The 22,604-nt window shown below is 37.6% G+C and overlaps 1 protein-coding gene across 1 annotated transcript in view; it reads left to right on the forward strand.

Moving 5' to 3' along the window:
* Positions 1-5,996, forward strand: part of LOC107566253 (hematopoietic lineage cell-specific protein-like) — a 9,819-nt gene extending 3,823 nt beyond the window's left edge. The window contains exons 9-10 of the mRNA XM_016251644.1: positions 134-370; positions 5,853-5,996. Of these exons, the coding sequence (XP_016107130.1) occupies positions 134-370; positions 5,853-5,996 (381 nt within the window). The remainder of the gene's footprint in view (positions 1-133; positions 371-5,852) is intronic.
* The last annotated feature ends 16,608 nt before the right edge of the window (positions 5,997-22,604 follow it).

A 22,604-nucleotide genomic window follows, 5' to 3' on the forward strand; every position in this document is an offset into this window, starting at 1 on the left:
TATATATATATATATATATATATATATATATAGACATGCTTGCTGCACTTTTAATAGAAACACATGACAACAATAGATAGCCCAACCACACACTAATGAACACTTTGTAATGCTGGTCATCATCTGTCTTAAGGAGCAGAGCAAGTGTGAAGAGGAGGAAGAGAACCAGAGACCTCCACCTGTGCCAGCATCCCACAATCCCCCACCTGTGCCAGCATCCCACAAACCCCCACCCCCGGCCGCAACCCCCAAACCCCCACCTGTGCCAGCATCCCCCAATCCCCCACCTGTGCCAGCATCCCACAAACCCCCAGAGACATTCAGAAAACTGCCTGAAATTCCCAGAGATGAACCAGAGGAAGAAGCTCAGGCAAGACTCTTTTTGTTATATTTTCACTGCTCTTTTGAAGACACCCAGAGCAGTGAGCAGCCTTATTTGCTGTGGTGTCCGGGGAGCAATTGGGGCTTAGGGTTACAAGTGTGACTCCCTAACCATTAGGCCATAACTGCCCCTATTGTGAACATACCCTAATGTGTTTACAATGCAAAACTCCTCCATAGACCATATATGGAACACATTGTGACATCACAACCATGAGCACTTTAAAGGGATAATTCACCCAAAAATGAAAATGAAGTCATCATTTACTCATTCTTGTGTTATAATTTTATGTAAGTATCTGCTATACCAGGGGTCGCCAACTGGCGGAATCCAGTCCGAATCCAGACCGCGAGATGCCTCCATGCCGACGTTGCGGATTTCAGGAGGTGAATTTTGGGACAGAAAAACAAGAATTGCAATATGGCTTAATGTAATGATTAAACTTCAAAGTCAGCTGCTGTGCTGCTTTGTGTACAGCTGTCACCAGGGAAAATGCTATATTTATACCATTCCGAAAGCACCACCTGCTGGCAGAGAATGAATTTGCATTTTCAATAAAGTCCGTCTGCTGTTTTTGTTCAGACCATTGTGAAAATCAACCCATGTTGTAAATGTGAACTGGTGGATCGACACGATGCATTTTAAACATTTCACCAATTAAGAAAAAGAAAAACATATATATACGTTATTTAATTAATATAATAATTGATTGATAATACTAATATAATAATTGACACTTTTGACTCCATTTAAAACAAAAAAATCATTTTATAAAATTTTGTTTTGTGAAAACCTTTAAGGCTATCTGAACTGTAAATCATGCTTTTTACAGTCATTTTAATTTTATTTGTGCAGGTCTTATTAAAAAAGGTCTTTATGGCCTAGTTTCACAGACAGGGCTTAGACTAAGCCAGGTCATAGTTCAATTAGAATGTTTAAGTGATTTTTATAAACATGCCTTAGGAAAAAAAAACAAATACTCGTGTGCATCTTGAGACAAAACAAAGTCACTGACATATTTTAAGATATTTCAGTGCAATATGCGTTCAGTTAAAACATCTAAGTCATGCATTTTAGTCTGGGACTAGGCTTAAACCTTGTTTGTGAAACCTGGGGAAAAGTCTTAAATTAAGGCTTAAATAACCTGCAGATACCCTAGTCTGGCAAAACCCCTAAATTCATGTTTTTAGGTAGGCCTATATAATTGTCCGGACCTCGGCTGGTGAGGAGGGTTCATTACTGGACCTCAAGCAATTTTAGTTGAAGATCCCTGTGCTATACTGTTTTAAAGATATCATTGATTTACATCACAAGCATAAGAATTTCATCTTACGTTCTTGCTACATAAATATCAGCATCTGATACAAGAACGAGTCCATATATAATTTCCATACAACTTCACTGAAAATCACATTGTTTGGAGAATCTCCACTTGATTCCTACGGGACGGGCGGATGACTAAACTGCTGTGAAAACTAAAATCAGTCTATATTTGGAGGAAGACAAACGCAGTTGTGTAGAACAAGACTGAAGTTATATGAGGAAAAAATAAATAAAAATGGCTTTGTTGTGCATTTCATGCTCGTGTTAGTGCTACAGCAAGAAAATAATCAATCAAAACTCTTTCACGGAGCCGTTAGCAGTGAAATACAGTTTACAGCAACATACATTGCCCCGTAAGCACTTCATGCGACACAACAGACGTGGAAGGTGTTTGAAAAGGTCGCTGGGATAATGTGATGCCGTTCAGTGCAATGGTTTTCGCAATTAAGAGGCAATACATATCTATGTGTAGACTTTTTTAGCAAGTAAAAGGTCTTTTAGTATAATTATACAAATGTCCACCTTAAACTCATGCTTCAACTCATGTCTTTCTACTGTCAAATCTTGAATAATTTTTATTAAGTATGCATAAAAATAACTGATATTTTAGTAACATTTGAAGATGAACGCTTTTTTTAAAGAATCCTCCATATTCTCACTATACCAGACTATATGAGCCACAAAAACCTCATGTACCAAATATGATTTTAAAATTGTATATTTATACTTTTTTATATTTTGTCTAAATATTGTTCCTGATATGACTATGTGGCCTAAACAGCATTTTACTATTTTAGCCACTGTTGTGCATGCAGTTTTAACTTCATATTATTTCAAAGACTACATGGAATATTTAAACATGATGAAAATAAATGGCTAACCAGTCAGAAAAGCTAAAAATGTTAACATTTATTCTTGAAAATGTCATGGCTGTTAACTACCCAAATGCTTAAAAAAAATAAAAATAAAAATAAATAAAATAAATAAAATAAATAAAATAAATAAAATAAAATAAAATAAAATAAAATAAAATAAATATGCCCCAGTGGTTGAAGCTGACAGTACATGCTAATTGTCAGTCACAAATTATTTATTTATATACTGACCTTCGAAACACCTTGATATCATGAAATAAACAAAACCATTTTATAAAAAAAAAATATGAAAATTGAGAAATTGTGCTGATAACCAGGTTTTTGTTATTACACACAGCAGGAAAAACATGATTTGAAATGATTTTTCCACACCTAACCCTTCAGGGTTTTCGTGTGTGTGTGTGTGTGTGTGTGTGTGTGTTTGCTGCTGGTCTAATTAAAGCAGCATTTGATGTATCTGAAACCCTGAGGCAGCGGATAAGATTCATCCAGCCTCCATCATCCCAAAACATCCATGATTATGTTTCAAGACAAAACATCTCCTGTGTGTGTGTTTGTGTGTGTAGGACTCTTCCCTTAGTTTAGTAAAACCAGTACTTGAGTAAATGTTTTCAGACTGGGTCAGCTGAGTGTGTGTGTGTGTGTGTGTTTTCAGCAGTATATACTCAAAGAAAGCTTGTTTACCGAGAGAGAATCAGAGGAGGTTCTAAGATTAAACTTTAGGAGTGATTTGCATTTGTGCTGACACACCGACAGAACTTCAGTCTGAGAGATTCAGGAGATGCTACAGATTAATGTATACAGTACATAAGATAATGAATGTGTGTGTGACGAGATCAGTTTTCACCTGGATGAGCAATGCTCCTTTGCTGTGAAACCGTTGATCGTTTATTTATGGCTCATTAGTTTCTGTTCAGAGAAGCTGGATAAAACATATATATGACTATATGACATGTCTCTATAATCCACACATTAAACGCAGTGGATTTTGCATGTGTGCGAACAGTGAACTTTCCTGGGATGATTCAGAAGATGAGTCCTGGATTTTGAATAAGCTTTGAGTCTTAAATTCCATAATTTCTCAATTAAGAAATTATTTTCTTAGTGTTTTTCAGAAGTGTTGATTTTTGGCACATTGCATAGAAGCCAGGAGGGTCCATTTGACCTCAACACAAACGATTTGTAAAGCCTTTCCAAAATGCATCTGTTTTGAAACTTTGCATGCACATTCATGAACCTAAATGAGAAATATTTACCAAATTTCATTAAGAAATAAACAGTTTAACCGGTATTTTAAGCAGTTTGAAAATCGAGTGTGGGTTAAACTGACCGGCAACACAACAAGAGGTTTTTAATGCATTAGTTAAAATGAACGTAAGTGTTATTGATTAAAAGGTAGTAATTAAGTGCTCATCTTGAAATATTCATTACAATATCAAAGTTATCACACTTCATAAAAATCAGTAGATTTCACAGCAAAAAGAGTTGAAGACACATACACACACACACACACAAACATTTTCAATACATCTGCACTTGAGGGAGTTTAACTGTGTATCAATAATAATCTAATACAGGATTAAAATTTAAATTCATTGAGATGCACCTATTGAATGTTTAAGCCAAAGTGCTGTTTAAGCACATGGATTGCGGGTGATTTGTGAAGATGCAAGTTTGTGTGCTGAAACACCATGTGTCAAAGTGGCTCAAGTTTTTAGCGCATTGCCCCTCTGTTCCCTCTCTCTCTCTCTCTCTGGCAGACAAGTGTCATGTGCATGTGTTGGCTTAGTTAAATGCGTAAAAGGGTTCGATTAAACACTTTCAAAAACTGGCACTGTCACCCTTCATTCCCAGCATAATTAATTTCTCTCTATTCTTCCACTCTGCTATCTCTCCAAATGTTCTCCTTTCATTCCATCCCTCCGCTGACAGACGGAGCGAAACCAGTGCACACAAAACCTGCGAGGGAGAGACAGGCTGCATAGGAGTCGACGACACGGCTTCACTCCAGCTGATTAATTACACTCCGTGATTGTCCAATTAATCCAAACACCCAATTCAAACACTCTCTGTTTACACTGAGGAAAATGTAAATGTGCCGGAGACGGAGAACACATCGGGAATACTGAAGGAGAAAACAATGGAACATCTTCCCCTGAGAGAGCCAGGGTGACGAGCATCAGCCAATACAGAAAAAATATGCACAGTGATGGAGGTTATTTGACCAAGAGCTGAGAACATTCCATGGCCTGTAATTACATACTGTACATACAGCCTTCAGAAACCCTGCAGTAACAGATAGAATGTGTAGCTGAAATATTTTATTCATTTTATTTTATTTTGGTGTCCATTGCATGCAATTACTTGTACAGTATACACCTATTCATTCTCAACTAGCTATAAGTGTGTTTAACAACTGCAGGGGTTGTAGGAAATATTCAGCACATTTGAACACTGAACTGATATGAGCTCATGCTTTGTTAAATGAGCTCACAGACAAGCGCTTTTGTTTTTGATGGGCCAGTGTATTTGGTGTTAAACTGTTGTTTTTGGATTCACGCTGAAACTCAGACGTGCCTAAACCGATTAAATTCAGACAGCTACAGAATGTAAAATAGAGAGCGACTGACTGGTGAAAGAGGGTCTTTACAGGGTATTTGATGTGTCTGATGGTTTTACCTGAGCAATGATTCCCCTCCGGCTTCTGCGGGCATGGTGGAAACATTTGATAAAAAGAGCTAAAAACTGCTGTTTGATCAGTGACCAACCCATGCTGACGTACGACTCTTTGCCATTCGCACACATGGGCCGCTGGGTGTCTGTAACATAAACAACAGTTTCACATGGAGCCTAATTACTACTGTCTGAAATATGACAGCTAACTCAACTATTACAGCTGACAAACTGTTACAGCCACCTTAACTATTATAGCTGCCTCAAGTACTGCATCTGCCTCATTGTTACAGCTGCATTTTTGTCACAACTGCTTCACTGTTACAGCATCTAAGTGTTACAGCCACCTCAACTATTACAGCTGCCTCACTGTTACAGCTATCTCACTGTTACAGCTGCCTCAGAGTTACAGCTACCTCAATGTTACAGCTGCTTTGCTTTTACAGACACCTCACTGTAACAGTCTCCTCGCTGTTATAGCTGCCTCACTGTTACAGCCTCCTCACTGTTATAGCCACCTAAGTGTTACAGTTACCTCACTGTTACAGCTGCTTTGCTTTTACAGACACCTCACTGTAACAGTCTCCTCACTGTTACAGCCACCTCACTGTCACAGCCTCATCACTGTTTTAGCCGCCTCACTGTTACAGCTACCTCACTGTTACAGCCTCCTCACTGTTATAGCCGCCTCACTGTTACAGCTGTCTCAGTGTTACAGCTACCTCACTGTTACAGCCGCCTAACTGTTACAGCTATCTCACTGTTACAGACGCTGCAGTGTTACAGCTACCTCACTGTTACAGCTGCTTTGCTTTTACAGACACCTCACTGTAACAGTCTCCTCACTGTTATAGCCACGTCACTGTTACGTCTCAGTGTTACAGCGACCTCACTGTTACAGCCTCCTCACTGTTACAGCTGTCTCAGTGTTACAGCTACCTCACTGATACAGCCTCCTCACTGTTACAGCCACCTCAGTGTTACAACCACCTCAGTGTTACAGCTACCTCACTTTTACAGCTGCCTCACTGTTACAGCTACCTCACTGTTACAGCTACCTCATTGTTACAGCTGCCTCACTGTTACAGCCTCCTCACTGTTTCAGCTGCCTTGCTTTTACAGACACCTCACTGTTACACATGATTCACTGTTACAGATACCTTAACCAATAGAGTTGACACAACTATTATATCTGCCTCAATAATTGTAGCTACCACATTGTTGCAGTTACCTTACTGTTACAGTATTTCATTGTTATAGCCAACTCACTGTTACAGCTGCCTCAACCATTTCAACTAATTCACTGGTACAACTTCCTTCCTGTTACAGTTGATTCAGCTACCTTAACTATTACAGCTGACTGAACTATTACTATTGCCTCAAATACTTTAGGCACCACACTGTTACAGCAACCTTACTGTTACAGCTGCCTCAACTGCTTCAGTTGACTCAACTATAAAAGATGCATCAATTATTTTTGTTACCACAGTTTTACAGTACCTAATTGTTAATGCTGCCTTAACTATTTCAGCTGACTCAGCTATTACAGCCACCTCAATGTTACTTCTAGGGTTTCTAAAATACTTTAGGTATGTCTCATGGTATGATTTGATCCATGATAAGAAGTAGTATCGAAGTACCACCAACAGTGTTTGGATATGTCTGCAATAACAAATGTGAGCTCTCCAAATAAATCCAAGGTTCCACTAAAATCAACTGAACCATCATGGCAGTTGCTCATGTGCTTGACTTATAATGTCCATCAGGCTGCTTATTTATATTCCATATGTGCTAATTTAAATTGCATTGACCTTAAATCATAGATGCCAATGGCACATACATTATTTGTATTACCTGTATTATCGACAGTAGTTGTAGCAAGTTCAGGTTGAATGCTGGATATATACTTCAATGCATTATGGTCTTACTATTGGGAAACTGCTGTAACAACGCCATTAGTCTGAAGCTAGATTACCACAGTACTACAATATCACAGCTAAAATGTGCAACAGTAGTTACAGATGACTCACTTTTACAGCTTACAGTAACCAAAATTATTAAAGCAGCCTAACCGCTACACTTTGCTCATTCTTACTGCTAGTGTACTATTACATGTTTAGAGATGGAAACATGGAAGAATTCTGACTTACCCTCCACACGACTAGTGGATTTAACCTTTGCATCTGTTTAAAAACAGGGGGGGGAGGGGATAATACAGAGCAGTGATGTGATACAAAGCCATTATTTTCTCAGTATCAACTGAATTTTTCAAAAGATCGGTTCGTAAAAGAATGAGCCAGTGTGTTTATTTCCATACACATATAAGTGTGTAGTGGATATATGTGTCAGTTTACATTTGAGCGCACCATTTTTCACAGTGTTTGCATCTTTGCTTTCCAGTGCTGAATACAGTCTGTATTCCTGATATTCTTGAGCTGCTTCTGCGCTTTTGTTCAAGAGTTCCTTTCTTATCTGTGAGACATTAACACACACACACACACACACACACACACACACACACACACACACACACACACACACACACCCACACAGTAGAGGTTATTCTGGAGGAGTGTGATACTTTCAGCTTATTCATCTGGCCTGTTCTTATCTGCGGTAGCATTAACACGCGTATACACACAATCACACACACTCTGAGGTGAGACAGGAGAGTACAATTGCAGCACTTCATCTCAGCTCTTATTTGAGCAGCCCGTTCTTATCTGAGAACCGTAAGGCTCTTAAATAGACCGAATACCCTTCTAAAGGATCCCAGAGTGTTAGAAACGAGAGGTTCAGGTTTATTTTTAACAAGATCCCTGATCATTTCAGTCTGATTTTAACAGCTCGAGTGGCACATTTCAGTGCAGTTGTATTATGAAACTGTCACCATGTAGTACATCTTTACAAAGTGCCTGTTTCTGAAGGATTGGTGTCTAATATAACTGCTGTTTATTTGATATGTGGAGTGGACATTTACATAGATGCAGCAACAGTTAAAGAGAGGAACCCTAAAATATCAAAATTACTGTATAACTATAAATTATAATGAAAACTGAAAATATATAAAAAAAAATCCTATAGTAGTATATAAATTATTTAAAAAATAAATTGAAAAACATAATTGAACTATATAGGAGAATTATGTATATTAGTACTTTTAATAATTAAATAAATACATAAATTATAAGTATAAAAAAAAAGTTTTATTTGTTGTTGTTTTTTTACGAAGATTACTAAAGTACATTTTACTATTTACCATCACTACTACAAAATTGAACTCAAAGTTACTTGCCGTTTCTTTATAATTTTTTGCAAAACTTTTCTCAGTGTATATTTGTTTTTCTAGTGAAATGTTGGTATTTTATTATTGTCTATTTTACTGTCTGTGTTGTGTGTAGAAGACCTGGACTCGTTCGCTGCAACCTAATTCACCTAAGGGTACAAATAAAGTGACCTGAACAAACATCTGATTGATCGTTGAGTGTTGTCAGGGCCAGTTCACCTCTTTAATCGCTGGGGCTCCTTGAGTTGCGACTCGATCCTGATTGGCCTGCGCGATCGTCAGGTAATATCCTCTACTGTACGTCTTCTCGAGGAAGAGCGAGGAGCCGAGATCGCCCAGAATTTCCGCTTCATCCATGTGATGCGTCGACAGGATGATGGTACGACCTGGAAGAGACACAGACATCAAAAAGTCACACGCGTGTGAAAAACCATCAAAGTTCAGCAGCGAGCGTGCATTTCTGAAGCTCATCTGAATGGGATGGGGTGCGTTTGAAGTGCAGGTGCAGCACACTCTATATATAGGCGCTTTCATATCTCACTCTGTATAGAAAAGTTTCCCGTGTTTGGTATTCGCCGGAGCTCCCGCTGAAGCCAGACACCTGCGGGGCTCAGTGCCGGCATTATTTCTGCTCTGCCTGTGTGACGAGGCTGTTGGAGTTCAAGGCGTCTGTCCTTTGACTTGCCGAGAGCAGAAATATCATGAAATATCATGCATCTGCACTTCCCAAAGGCAGACGTCAAACCTGGCACTGTTTGGTATTCGCCGGAGCTCCCGCTGAAGCCAGACACCTGCGGGGCTCAGTGCCGGCATTATTTCTGCTCTGCCTGTGTGACGAGGCTGTTGGAGTTCAAGGCGTCTGTCCTTTGACTTGCCAAGAGCAGAAATATCATGAAATATCATGCATCTGCACTTCCCAAAGGCAGACGTCAAACCTGGCAGAGAAACTCGCGTTTATATTGAGAGACGCTGATGTTGGACGCTGTAAAGCAGCGATCTGGACACAATGACTATACAAACTCTAAGCTTTGAAATGGAAAACTTGTTTGTTGGAGAGTTGCATATAGCCAACAGGGTTTGTGCAAAAAAAAAAACGTTAAGGAATAAATAGAATGGAACACAATACATCAATATGATGTCTAAATGTAAATGTCTCACATTAGCAATGCTTTAAAATCTGAAAACTTTTACAAAAAGAGCTTCAATATCTCCGCTCTTCTAAAATATGGAATTAGCATAACATTTACCTTCTGATCTAACTGCAAAAAAATATTTTCGTCTTGTTTTCCAATGCGAATGACTAAGATTATTAAATCTACACATTTATCTGTGAAGGCAGATGGCATAGGAAGTCTCGTTTCTCTGAGTCTCTGAGAAATTGCCCAAAATGAAGTGATTTGGATTAAAACAAGAACAGGAAAATCTACTTATTTCAATAGGAAGACAAGTTTTCATCCCCCACTGACATAAATGTATTCTCGTTTCAAACATTAACTCACTACATTCTGGCCAATTTCTCAGAAAACAAGACTTCATATGATCAGTTTGCATCTTAAGTAAATGTATCTTGATTTAAGGATGTTTAGATATTTGTACTGGAAAACAAGACAAAAAAATACTGAGGAAGAAATTAATTTTGTTGCAGTGCATGCAACATTTATGACTTTATGACATCCCGCACCTTTAAGTGCAAATTCAGCAAATGAAGGCCGGCAGAAATCCTGTATATATGTGAAGTTATTGGAATTATGAAGTCATTTAAAAAAGAATGAATGAATGAATGAATGAATGAATGAATGAATGGAATGAATTTACAGGCATCACAGAGTTCAGTCAGATGGATGTGTGTCATCAAACTCATTCAGTGTGACATTCAGCTCCAGACAATAAACAGCACTGGAGAGCCACAGAGAGATGAAGAGATAGAAAGAGAGAAGAATCATATATAGAGAGATGACTGCTTTGATTTGTGTTGATTTGTATTATGGAACATTCATCCATCAAGCAAGGCCAAAACAGCAAAACCGACCAAAAAAACAGAATGAAAAGCAAGTACGCTTGCATGCATTTTAAATGTCAATTTCTGTGGGACTAAAGCAAAAATGTAAGTTTTAGAAATATTGCATAAATGCTAAAATTGTACCGTTTTTGTGAAGTCAGAACAGACCTTGATAATGCAACAGTGGCTTCATTTAGCGTATATTGCTCACCTAGCGATAGCGACATTCCGGAGCCAGTTCCCTGTCAAAGTTTATAGTTCTAGTTTCCATAGTCTAGTCATAGTCTTGCCTTGCCTGTTTTCTCGTGTTCTGATTCTTGCCTGTGTATCCTGGATTACCCCTCTCGTCTCGCCCTGTTCAGATACTGATTACTCCTTGCCTGGACCAAAACCTGTTTCGGATTAATCCTTTGGATTACCCAGTTTGGACATTGTACATTCCGGAGCCAGTTCCCTGTCAAAGTTTATAGTTCTAGTTTCCATAGTCTAGTCATAGTCTTGCCTTGCCTGTTTTCTCGTGTTCTGATTCTTGCCTGTGTATCCTGGATTACCCCTCTCGTCTCGCCCTGTTCAGATTCTGATTACTCCTTGTCTGGACCAAAACCTGTTTCGGATTAATCCTTTGGATTACCCAGTTTGGACATTGTTTCGCCGGAGATCGACCACGCCCGTTCACTGGATTACTCTTGTGTCTTGCCCACTATATACGTGTTTGCCACTCTCTGACCCTCGCCTGTCTTTAAAATAAAGCTTTGCAAATGGATCCGCACGTCTATCGTTCCTGTCGCCCCGTGACAGTTATATCTGAATGTTAGTCTACTATTCACCACCTGTGGACATAAACACTTTAAATCACACAGCTCATGCCAAAAACTCATAATTCAATTTGTGTGTGTACCACTCTCAGCCCAATTAACTGCACTAGTACACATCATTTAATTTTCCTAAATGATTAATCAGACAATACTCAGCTGCACTAATCAAATAATCATCAGCTGCTCTCTAATTACAAGCACGATCCAGCTGAAATGGGCTGAATATGCGAGTTCAGTCCCCAGAGGACTGCAGGACTTAGTAATGACAATAATTATAAATTGAATGTGTAATATTGCCATAACTGATTTAACAAGCTTGCACTGTGAGAGCGTTTTACACTGACGTCTCAGCTTCTCAAGTAAGCAAAATAAGAAACGAATTACAAACAGCAAGATAAATAAACACAACAGAACAAAGACACAAATCAAATAAACAGTGCTTTAAGCCATCTAACTGAAGAAATACTACAGAATAGCACTATAGTAATACCAGAAAGTCCAGGGAATTATAAAATGAAGAACAGAACTTGTTAGCGGCTCTTCAACATATCTGTATGCATCATCCATCTGCACATCAGATACATCTAATTAATTTGTATTTTGAACATACTGTAGTTCAAAAGCAGCTTTACAGAAAATCATAACGTTAGTGTTTATAGCATCATATAAAATCCTCCAATAACCTTATAATATCTTCATGCCTTATAGTCGTGAAAAATGCTTAGAAAAAAATGCTTTTCTTACTTAGATTTTTTTGTTTCCAGCCAAAATATCAAAAAATTCTTAAATCAAGAAGGATTTACTAGACAAGTAAAAAATTATGTGAGTTTTTGCTTGAAACAAACGAAATAATATGCCAATGAGGTAAGCAAAATAATCTTGTTTTCTGTTTGAAATAAGATTATTTTGTTTGTTCTAAGCAAAAACTCATGCATAAATGTATAAATACTTGTGTGTGTGTGTGTGTGCTAATCTTTGGAGAACATTATTAAAGACCGGATAACTCTGTTGTGCTCTGTTTTGCTAATGTTTCATTAAGTTATGTACACGTTATTTATGAATGTTCTCTGGATGTTCAAAATGTCCAGTTCTGTGCTAACATTTTGAGAAGTTGAATTCTGTTGGAGCAGGTCAGAGCCGATGTTAGCGCTCCAGAAGCAGTATAAGATCGCCAAAGACCGCATGAGGATCTTTACAGTATGTAGGAACCAAATCATTGCTCAAAACTGGAAAGAGCACTGTCACAATTCATAAGAGAAGTGTGACAGCTGGAAACAGTTGTGGCATCTCAGACAAGCTACTGAGAGAGTCATGATGTTCTGCTCCAGCGCTTTAACCCCATTCTTCCCCGCAGAGCACCTTCAGAAACGATCGGGACAGAGACAGAATACAGACCGGCTCATTGCTTTTATTGACCAGCCAGAACCTTTGACACCATTGATCACCATGATCTCTGGACTGAGATGGAAAGTGCTGTCAACTTTCTGCAGCAGATCCAAGACGGCGTCCAAGCTCTTGCAGCTGAGAGTGAGATTCAGTGTCTCATTCTTTATTCAAATGTGGGAAAAACAAGGATGCCTTTCTGACATCCATAACCATGTTAATTACCATTCCTCTAATTCCAGATGAGCATGTCCTGATGCAGTTTCTTCATTATCTATTTGCATTGCTAATCAGCTCCCACAAATTATTTGGTTTTCCTGCATTTTTGTGTATTTGAACCCTTTCCAAAAATGGCTGTTTGATTTTAAGATGCATCTTTTCACATTGAGGACAACTGAGGGACTCGTATGCAACTATTACAGAAGGTTCAAACGCTCACTGATGCTCCAGAAGAAAAAAAACATGCATTAAGAGCCGGGGGTGAAAACTTTTGAACCTAATGGAGATGTGTACACTTTTCTTATTTTGACTAAATATCATATATTTTTTTATTTAGTACTGTCCTTCAGATGCTACAGAAGATAGTTACATGTTTCCCAGAAGACAAAATACATTAAATTTACCCTGATCTTCAAATCCAGGGCTCTTAATGCATGGTTTTTCCTTCTGGAGCATCAGTGAGCGTTTAAACCTTCTGTAATAGTTTTACAGAAGTAAATGTAACTTTTGAATGGGGTCATTTTTTTACAAATGCAACTATTATTTCCTCTTGTGGACTATGCTAGTCAACATTTGAAGTGGATCAAAACATTTCATTAAAGTTGTCCGAAAACCTAAAACCAAAATGCATTCTTGTCTTTTTTTTGATCCACTTCAAATGTTGACTATTGAATACATCTTTTATGTGAAATATCTTATTCAGGTCAGTACTAAATAAGCAATAACATTTTGTATGATCCCTCTTGTTTTGGTAAAATAATTAACATTTAACAGATTCTGAAAGGGGGGGGGGGGGATGTAAACTTTTGACGTCTACTATACTATATAACAAATCTCAACTGTTTGCTTGTATCGTCGCAAAATGTCACCATATTATCGTCCAGCTCTAATCTACGAAATGCGACTCTAAGGCATATTAGGAATATTAAGATCATTAATCATGGTTTTATGTAAAGCTGCTTTGAAACAATGTGTATTGCGGAAAGCGCTATAGAAATACTGTGTATACACTTTTTTTACTTAATTTACGTATAATCTTAGCCAAAGTTTTACTACCATTTTCTGATCTCAAAAAACACAAATTCATAATGGAACTGAATATTTCTCATGATCAGGACTTGAAAATTGAAACCTTTTCACGCCAGGAAAAAAAGTTATTAGTGTAATCTGCGAAGCACCTTTTTATTACAGCAGCTTTTACTCCTCTAATATTGTCATTATATTATAATATACTCCTGTATCACACTTTCCCTTTAACACTGCGTTACAGTACGTCACATTATCAGATGGATGGTATCTTGAATTAAATGTGAAGGGCTGGATTGCTTTTTCTTTTCACTCTTGGTGTGAACTAGATTACATCTGCGATTCACTTCTAGTCTTTAAAATGAGACAGAATATTTCTACTAATACACACTACTGCTCAGATGTAAGGGGTTGGCAATATTTATTAATGTTTTTGAAGAAAGCCTCTTCTGCTCACTGAGGCTGTATTTATTTGACCAAAAATACAGTAAAAACAGTAAAATTGTGAAATATTATTACAATTTCAAATAACTGTTTTCTATGTGAAGATCTGTTAAAATGTAATTTATTTCTGTGATCAAAGCTGTATTTTCAGCATCATTACTCCAGTCTTCAGTGTTCTCCACAAATCATTCTAATATGCTGATTTGCTGCTCAAGAAACATTTCTGATTATTATCAATGTTGAGAACAGTCGTGCTGCTCGATATTTTTTTGTGTAAACCGTGATACATTTTATTTTTCAGGATTCAGGAAAACAATATATATACTGACCCCAAATATTTTTATTTCAAATAAATCATGTTATTTTGGAATTTCTATTAACACAAAATCTTGAATAAAAAAATAATAACAATAATAATAAAATACAAAAGATGAAAAAATAATAAGATGCAATATTTCTGAAATGACAATGAAGACTGGAGTAATGCTGCTGAAAATTCAGCTTTGCATCATATTAATACATTACACATTAAAATATAATCACATAGAGATATTATTTTTGTATGCGTGCTGTTGAATGTTTTCAAGGTGCTTCTCTGTTTTCAGACATTCTCGATGTAGGTGAGAATCCAGTAAATGAGCGCAACGAACAGCATCATGAAGATGGAGACGATGGAGGAGTAGCGGTCGTTCTCCTGCGGACTGACCCGGATGTTGCTCCACTGAATGCCGATGCCCTGCTCTTCATAAGGGAGACATTCTCACAGCCGTATCCGAACGCCACACATGACAGCAGGCTCTGTTGAGACGGAGACGGAGAGGTCAGACACACGTCTGATCCACTCCATTAATATAAATGTAAATTTTTCCCTCCTGTGTGCATTTTTACTCAGGTATGAATATGAGATCAAAACAAAGGCATTACTGTGATCCACAATTTCAAAGTAAACAGTGTGTGTGTGTGTGGGCAGGACGGTACGGCTCACATTAATGGGCCTGCAGGCTCATTCATCTGGACTAGACAGTGGTGCCTGAATGCCAAGACGCTCTCACACACACACACACACACACACAGAGAGATAAGAGGAAGACATCCACACACTGCTGAATAGAGCGAATCTCTTCGCGTGAGATAAAGGTCACTCTGATTGGTCACAATGACGGAAGTGCGGCTGTAAGTCATTTAGTTGGTCTTTCTCTTTCTCAAAGGGTAAAAGTGCCCGTCCATCGCTCTTCTCTTCAGGTGTGGGTCATCGCTATCTCTCTCTCTCGCACTAATGTACATCCTCACTGGAGATGAATGGAGGAGCTCCTCCAGAGGAGATCAGAATCTGATCCTGTGGATTTGTACCTTAAGAAGAGCTGAGCGCTTCATTCAGTCTGTGTGAGTAAGTCATGCATTACATGAACGCACAGGTCAAATAACACACTCTATTCTCTCCTCACTTCTAACTCTGCACATTCTTGTTAAAGAAAGAAGTACACAATGTTCTTCTCTTTTGTTTCAGGATCTTGGGCTTTATTGTATATACATTTATTTATACTTTCCTATTGTTTTTATTTTTCTCTCTTTCTTGTTGATGGTTTTTTTTGGCCAAAAAAAGACACACATTAGCATATTCTTAAAATGTGTGCTTATTGTGGAAATATTATACTTAAGAATATATTAAACTGTGATCTGAATGTCGTGTTTTGTTTTTAATTGCTATTAAATGAAAATGCATTATAATTTAACTTAATATTATATGCAATTAGCTGAACTTTAGAGTGTTTTGACCCACTTAAGTAGGACTTATAAGTACATCTTTATATGTAATTTCATAATTACTTCGAAATATGGTTAAAGTACTTCTGAATGTACTGACAAGCATTTATTAATTTCTGCTGAAATGTGTATGTCATGTATTGATGAAGTTGCAATTTTTTTCTCTTTCTTCTTGATGTTTTTTGGCAAAAACTTTTAAAAAGAGTACTTATTATGTATAATGTGCTTTAAAATATAAGTGTGAACTGAATGTAGTGTTTCCGGACATTTAATTAAATGTTAAATGCAATTAAATGAAAATGAATTATAGTTAAAATTTACATTAAATGCAACTTTAGAGCAATGTTGACCCACATCTTTATATGTAATTTAATTTAATTTGATTGTAATTTCATATTTTACTTGCATTGTCTTTGATATACAGCTAAAGTGTACTTAAATATTTGCAATTAAACATTTGCAATGACGAAACTGCACATTAGTACATTTAAAACATATTACCTGCAATACTGAATAACCCACTACAGTTAAAATGATAATTTTAGACAAATGTCAACACATCGAAATAAGTGTACTTCTTTAAAGCATGACAACATATTATTAAAACAATGATTTAAAATGTACTTCAAAGAAAAACTTTTAATTTGATATTATTGCAAAGGTCACTTTTTAAAAGCGCACTTAAGTGTGTTTAGAAACAGTCAGGAAAGTGTCTCTCCTTAAGTCACTTAAGTTGCCTTTAAGATTAACATTGTTATTTTTTAAGAATGCACTTTTTAAGATTCAAAGTACACATTAAACCCAATAAAGCACACATTCGAATTGTTATTGTCAAACAGTTGCTGAGACAAAAGATGGATTTGTCGACAGAGCGTGAAGACATTCAGCCGTAACTGCGTGAAAGCTTTTCGGAGCCTCTAATGAATGTTGCATTTGAGTTACCATGGATGTATTAATAATGCAACCTGATAATTACAAAGCACAACAACATATTGAAAATCTACTCGTTTGAGAGAAGAGATTACATCTGTCAAGAGCAGTGATAGAGTGAGAGAGCTGATTAAAAGACAGATCTGTGATTGAATAAACGGTGGGCATCATGGCTCTGGTGGACTGAGCTAAATAAATCATGTGTGCACTCGAATATAAGCTCATCTGTCATGTTCTTGAACCTGCTGGTCCCACACAGAGTCACGCTGCCCGACCAAAACCGTCCATTCACAAACACTGCACCATCTGATCCGACACCAGCTTTGACACCCCAGAGCAGTGCTTCTGTTCAAGATGATTGGCTAATTAATAAATGAAACGATTGCTATCATTAATTTCATGATAAAGTGCTTCAGTAACACACCTCACTGTTATGTGTTGGTGAATGTAAGTAGTTGACTTTTGGTAGCACTTAGTTTATTTCAATGAAAAAAAAAATGGATTGGAGGAAGACCAAATTGGTGAAAAGGACGTTGAATGAGACACCAAATGAGAGCTGGGATATTACCTGGACACACATTCTGGGATGCGCAAGAACATGTTTGTAATAGTAGAAAAAGTATCTCATTATAAATTGACCTGCTTACAAAAGCTACTTGCTGTCAAATGTTTGAAAAATGAATATTCCTGGATTTAAATAACCTTTTGATAACTGCATGTAAACTGACACTGAAAAAAATAACATCTATATTAACTGTTTTTATTCAAATCAAACATATTGTTTAGCATCACTGAATCAACCTAAATACATTAATTTGTACCAGCATAACTATTTTCATGGGTTAAATAATGTTGAAATAGCTCTTTATTATAAGGGTTTTACAGAGTTTTTATATGTACTCTGCATACATAAAAACTGTTTTTACAGAGTTTAAGTTTTTACAGAATACATTAGGCTTTATGATTCCATTCCTACTAATCAAGACTGATGAACTTCGTTCAATCAATAAATTACACTAACAACAATAATCAGTCTGCATTTGGTTATTACAGTTTATTGATTATGCCTCTGGTTGTTGCTATATTTAAACGCAAGTTCAATGAACAACTGTTAAAGTATATAAATAACAGCAGCTCCCAACCTTTTTGACTCCAAGTCCAAAGTGTTAAATATGAAAACATGATGAAAATAAGTGTAATAAAACTATTAATTCAACAAAACATATTAAATTGTAGAATTCCAGAAATTTGTGGGTGAATTAAATTATCTTGATTGTTAGTTGCTTGTAGCTCATTTTATTTTAAAACCTTTTAGATTACCCTGAGGTCAATACTAGTAAACAGTTTGTCTTCTTCATATTCATGCTCATCACGTTGGTCTAGCTGCAACAGCATCCAGCTTTACCAGCTTGAGCAACTAAAAGATCATCATTGTCTATTAAAAACCAGTTAAGACTGTCTTGGAATTTAAGTCCGAGTCCAACCTGGAATTCATCTTTTCAGCAGGACAGGCTAAAATGTTTATGAACCACTACTAGTGCAAAGCTGAGGAAGCTCTCAGATCCGGTGTACTCCAGATCAGATCTTGGTTCCGGTGTACTGCAGTGTTTGTGAATGGCAGTGAATCAGTGTTAATCACCTTGAGAATGACAGTGAGGATTGCGGCGCTGACAGAGAGGGGCAACGTGCTGCTGATGGCCCAGCTCAGCCAGTAGGTGGAGCTCTTCAATCCTATCATTCTCACAGTCTCCTTCAGACGTGCCTCCTTCTCCTGAACCACACCCTTCACTATCAACGCAACCGAGAAGATCCACGCTAAAATCATATATAGAGGCAGGGAGCGTGTCAGAGATCGCAGAAACCTACACATGCACAAACAAACAAGCATGAAAACTTGCTTGCAAACTTCATTCAAAGAGTTATTTCACACACACACACACACACACACACACACACACACATATATATATATATATATATATATATACATACACCCACAGACCATACAACCAAGCAGAGTTCTTCCCAAAACAACAGGTTTTATATAAATCATTTAACAGACACCACAGTAAATATGCTATCTGTCACTAAAGCCCTGTGGTGGTAAGAGATGCCTCCAGATCATCTGTCCTCATTTGACTGGAACTGTCTGCTGCCTATAATACAGTAAATCACTAGATTCTCCAGTACATTGGGCATCATAGGAACTTCACCCCACTGGCTTGAGATCTACATCACTGGTAGATCCTTCAGGGTATCTTTGAGGGAAAGAGAGTCACAGTCACATCAACCAACCTCTGGGGTACCGCAGGGTTCGCTGCGTGGCCCGCTTCTTTTCTCAGTTTACACAACATCGCTGGAGACAATCGTTCTGGCACATGGATTTTTGTTTACCACTGCGACTTCTTGTTTCAAACTGACAGCCCCACAGCAGGTGCACAGATCTTGACTTGCATAGTAGACATGTTAACACTGTCTTACCTACACTCATATTTATAAGTTTATGCTCTCTCCAGAAGTCTGCTGTCAGTGAGTGAGAGGCGCCTTATGGTACAAACACAAAGAGGCATACGATCACTTTCCTGAACTTTCATTGTCACTGTACCTCAACGGAATGCTATTTCCTTTCTCCATTCAACCAGAGTCTTCAAGATACATCAAATAACAAACCTTGCATGGTTACTTGACTTCCAACTATCACAAATGCGATCTTAAAACAGTTTCATTTGAATGACTCGCTGGACACAATTGTAACAGCATACTCAATATAAAACACACAGGCCATTTCATTTATTTGTTATAGCCTTGATATTTTTCTGTATGCCTGTTACAATTTGGGGCCCCCAACAGAGTTTTGGAAATTTCACTTTTAATTCTCATTTTGTTTTGTAGTTTGATTAGTTGGTTACCACAATCCAATGTATTTCCCCCCCCCCCAAATGTGCAACACTGTTGTATGATGTAGTACTCACTGACATACAGTAAATGTGCTTCATCTGTTACATTTCAATGTAAATTATGACTGCTATTACTTTGACCATTTACAATTTAGCAGCAATGATTGAATCCAATCAGGACTTTGTGACAATTTAAGTTAGAGATAATACCTTCCCAAGCTACCCTACTGGTAAATCTATGCCTGGTCCTGAAATGATGGGACAAAACATACCTATATCAGCTCATCTACTGTGGCTTTTAACCAATATAACTGTGTAAAAATGGTCAGTGCATCTAAATGGGGAAGCACACAGTAATGCATTTAGCCAAAGTGTTTAATAAATGCCCAGTAATGCAATTAACAAAGTCCCCCATCAATTTACACCATGCAGCAACATTTTTAAATTAGGCACTAATCTGATTATTGTCTGCACATTCTACCCATTTTCACCATGGAAACGAAGAGACGATGAAAGCGTTTCAGAAAATAACAAGCTGAGAAAGCTGAATAATCACACCGCTGATTATAAGGACCCCTATAATGGGTCTGTAACAGGCCAGCTGTCATTCTCCTCTTCCTGAGCTTAGAGAAGCACACAATGTACCTGTTTATACAACCAAGCAGAGTTCTTCCCAAAACAACAGGTTTTATATAAATCATTTAACAGACACCACAGTAAATATGCTATCTGTCACTAAAGCCCTGTGGTGGTAAGAGATGCCTCCAGATCATCTGTCCTCATTTGACTGGAACTGTCTGCTGCCTATAATACAGTAAATCACTAGATTCTCCAGTACATTGGGCATCATAGGAACTTCACCCCACTGGCTTGAGATCTACATCACTGGTAGATCCTTCAGGGTATCTTTGAGGGAAAGAGAGTCACAGTCACATCAACCAACCTCTGGGGTACCGCAGGGTTCGCTGCGTGGCCCGCTTCTTTTCTCAGTTTACACAACATCGCTGGAGACAATCGTTCTGGCACATGGATTTTTGTTTACCACTGCGACTTCTTGTTTCAAACTGACAGCCCCACAGCAGGTGCACAGATCTTGACTTGCATAGTAGACATGTTAACACTGTCTTACCTACACTCATATTTATAAGTTTATGCTCTCTCCAGAAGTCTGCTGTCAGTGAGTGAGAGGCGCCTTATGGTACAAACACAAAGAGGCATACGATCACTTTCCTGAACTTTCATTGTCACTGTACCTCAACGGAATGCTATTTCCTTTCTCCATTCAACCAGAGTCTTCAAGATACATCAAATAACAAACCTTGCATGGTTACTTGACTTCCAACTATCACAAATGCGATCTTAAAACAGTTTCATTTGAATGACTCGCTGGACACAATTGTAACAGCATACTCAATATAAAACACACAGGCCATTTCATTTATTTGTTATAGCCTTGATATTTTTCTGTATGCCTGTTACAATTTGGGGCCCCCAACAGAGTTTTGGAAATTTCACTTTTAATTCTCATTTTGTTTTGTAGTTTGATTAGTTGGTTACCACAATCCAATGTTTTTCCCCCCCCCCCAAATGTGCAACACTGTTGTATGATGTAGTACTCACTGACATACAGTAAATGTGCTTCATCTGTTACATTTCAATGTAAATTATGACTAAATTTGTGACAATTTAAGTTAGAGATAATACCTTCCCAAGCTACCCTACTGGTAAATCTATGCCTGGTCCTGAAATGATGGGACAAAACATACCTATATCAGCTCATCTACTGTGGCTTTTAACCAATATAACTGTGTAAAAATGGTCAGTGCATCTAAATGGGGAAGCACACAGTAATGCATTTAGCCAAAGTGTTTAATAAATGCCCAGTAATGCAATTAACAAAGTCCCCCATCAATTTACACCATGCAGCAACATTTTTAAATTAGGCACTAATCTGATTATTGTCTGCACATTCTACCCATTTTCACCATGGAAACGAAGAGACGATGAAAGCGTTTCAGAAAATAACAAGCTGAGAAAGCTGAATAATCACACCGCTGATTATAAGGACCCCTATAATGGGTCTGTAACAGGCCAGCTGTCATTCTCCTCTTCCTGAGCTTAGAGAAGCACACAATGTACCTGTTTCACAAGAATAATAAATACACAACTGCAGGGTAAAGCTGCTTTCATCACTGGTTTGTGTCTATAACATTAGCATACGTCTTATCTTCTGCTTATTGTGTTTTCCATTATATAATATACATAAAAATGCATTTGCATTTGGTAAAAACTGTTTGGGTCATACTTATTCCCAGCACAGATGCAAAGATGGTTTCCAAGAACCATGAAATTCAACCCAATGCAAATTCAATATATTGAAGCTGGAATTAAAATAACTAAAATATTGTGTATTCCCATTAGAAGGAAACCAAACCATGCTGACTGTTATTTCCCAGATAAACATATACACAGTAAACATTTACTCCAGTTTCACAGTATCAGAGCAGCTGAGTTCAACCAGATAATGTGCAATAAATAATAACTAATAATGATGTGCTGTGCAATGATAGATATATAGATAGATAGAT

This window comes from Sinocyclocheilus grahami, unplaced genomic scaffold (genome assembly GCF_001515645.1).
Source record: "Sinocyclocheilus grahami isolate Dianchi unplaced genomic scaffold, SAMN03320097.WGS_v1.1 scaffold1064.1, whole genome shotgun sequence".
Lineage (NCBI taxonomy): Eukaryota > Metazoa > Chordata > Actinopteri > Cypriniformes > Cyprinidae > Sinocyclocheilus > Sinocyclocheilus grahami.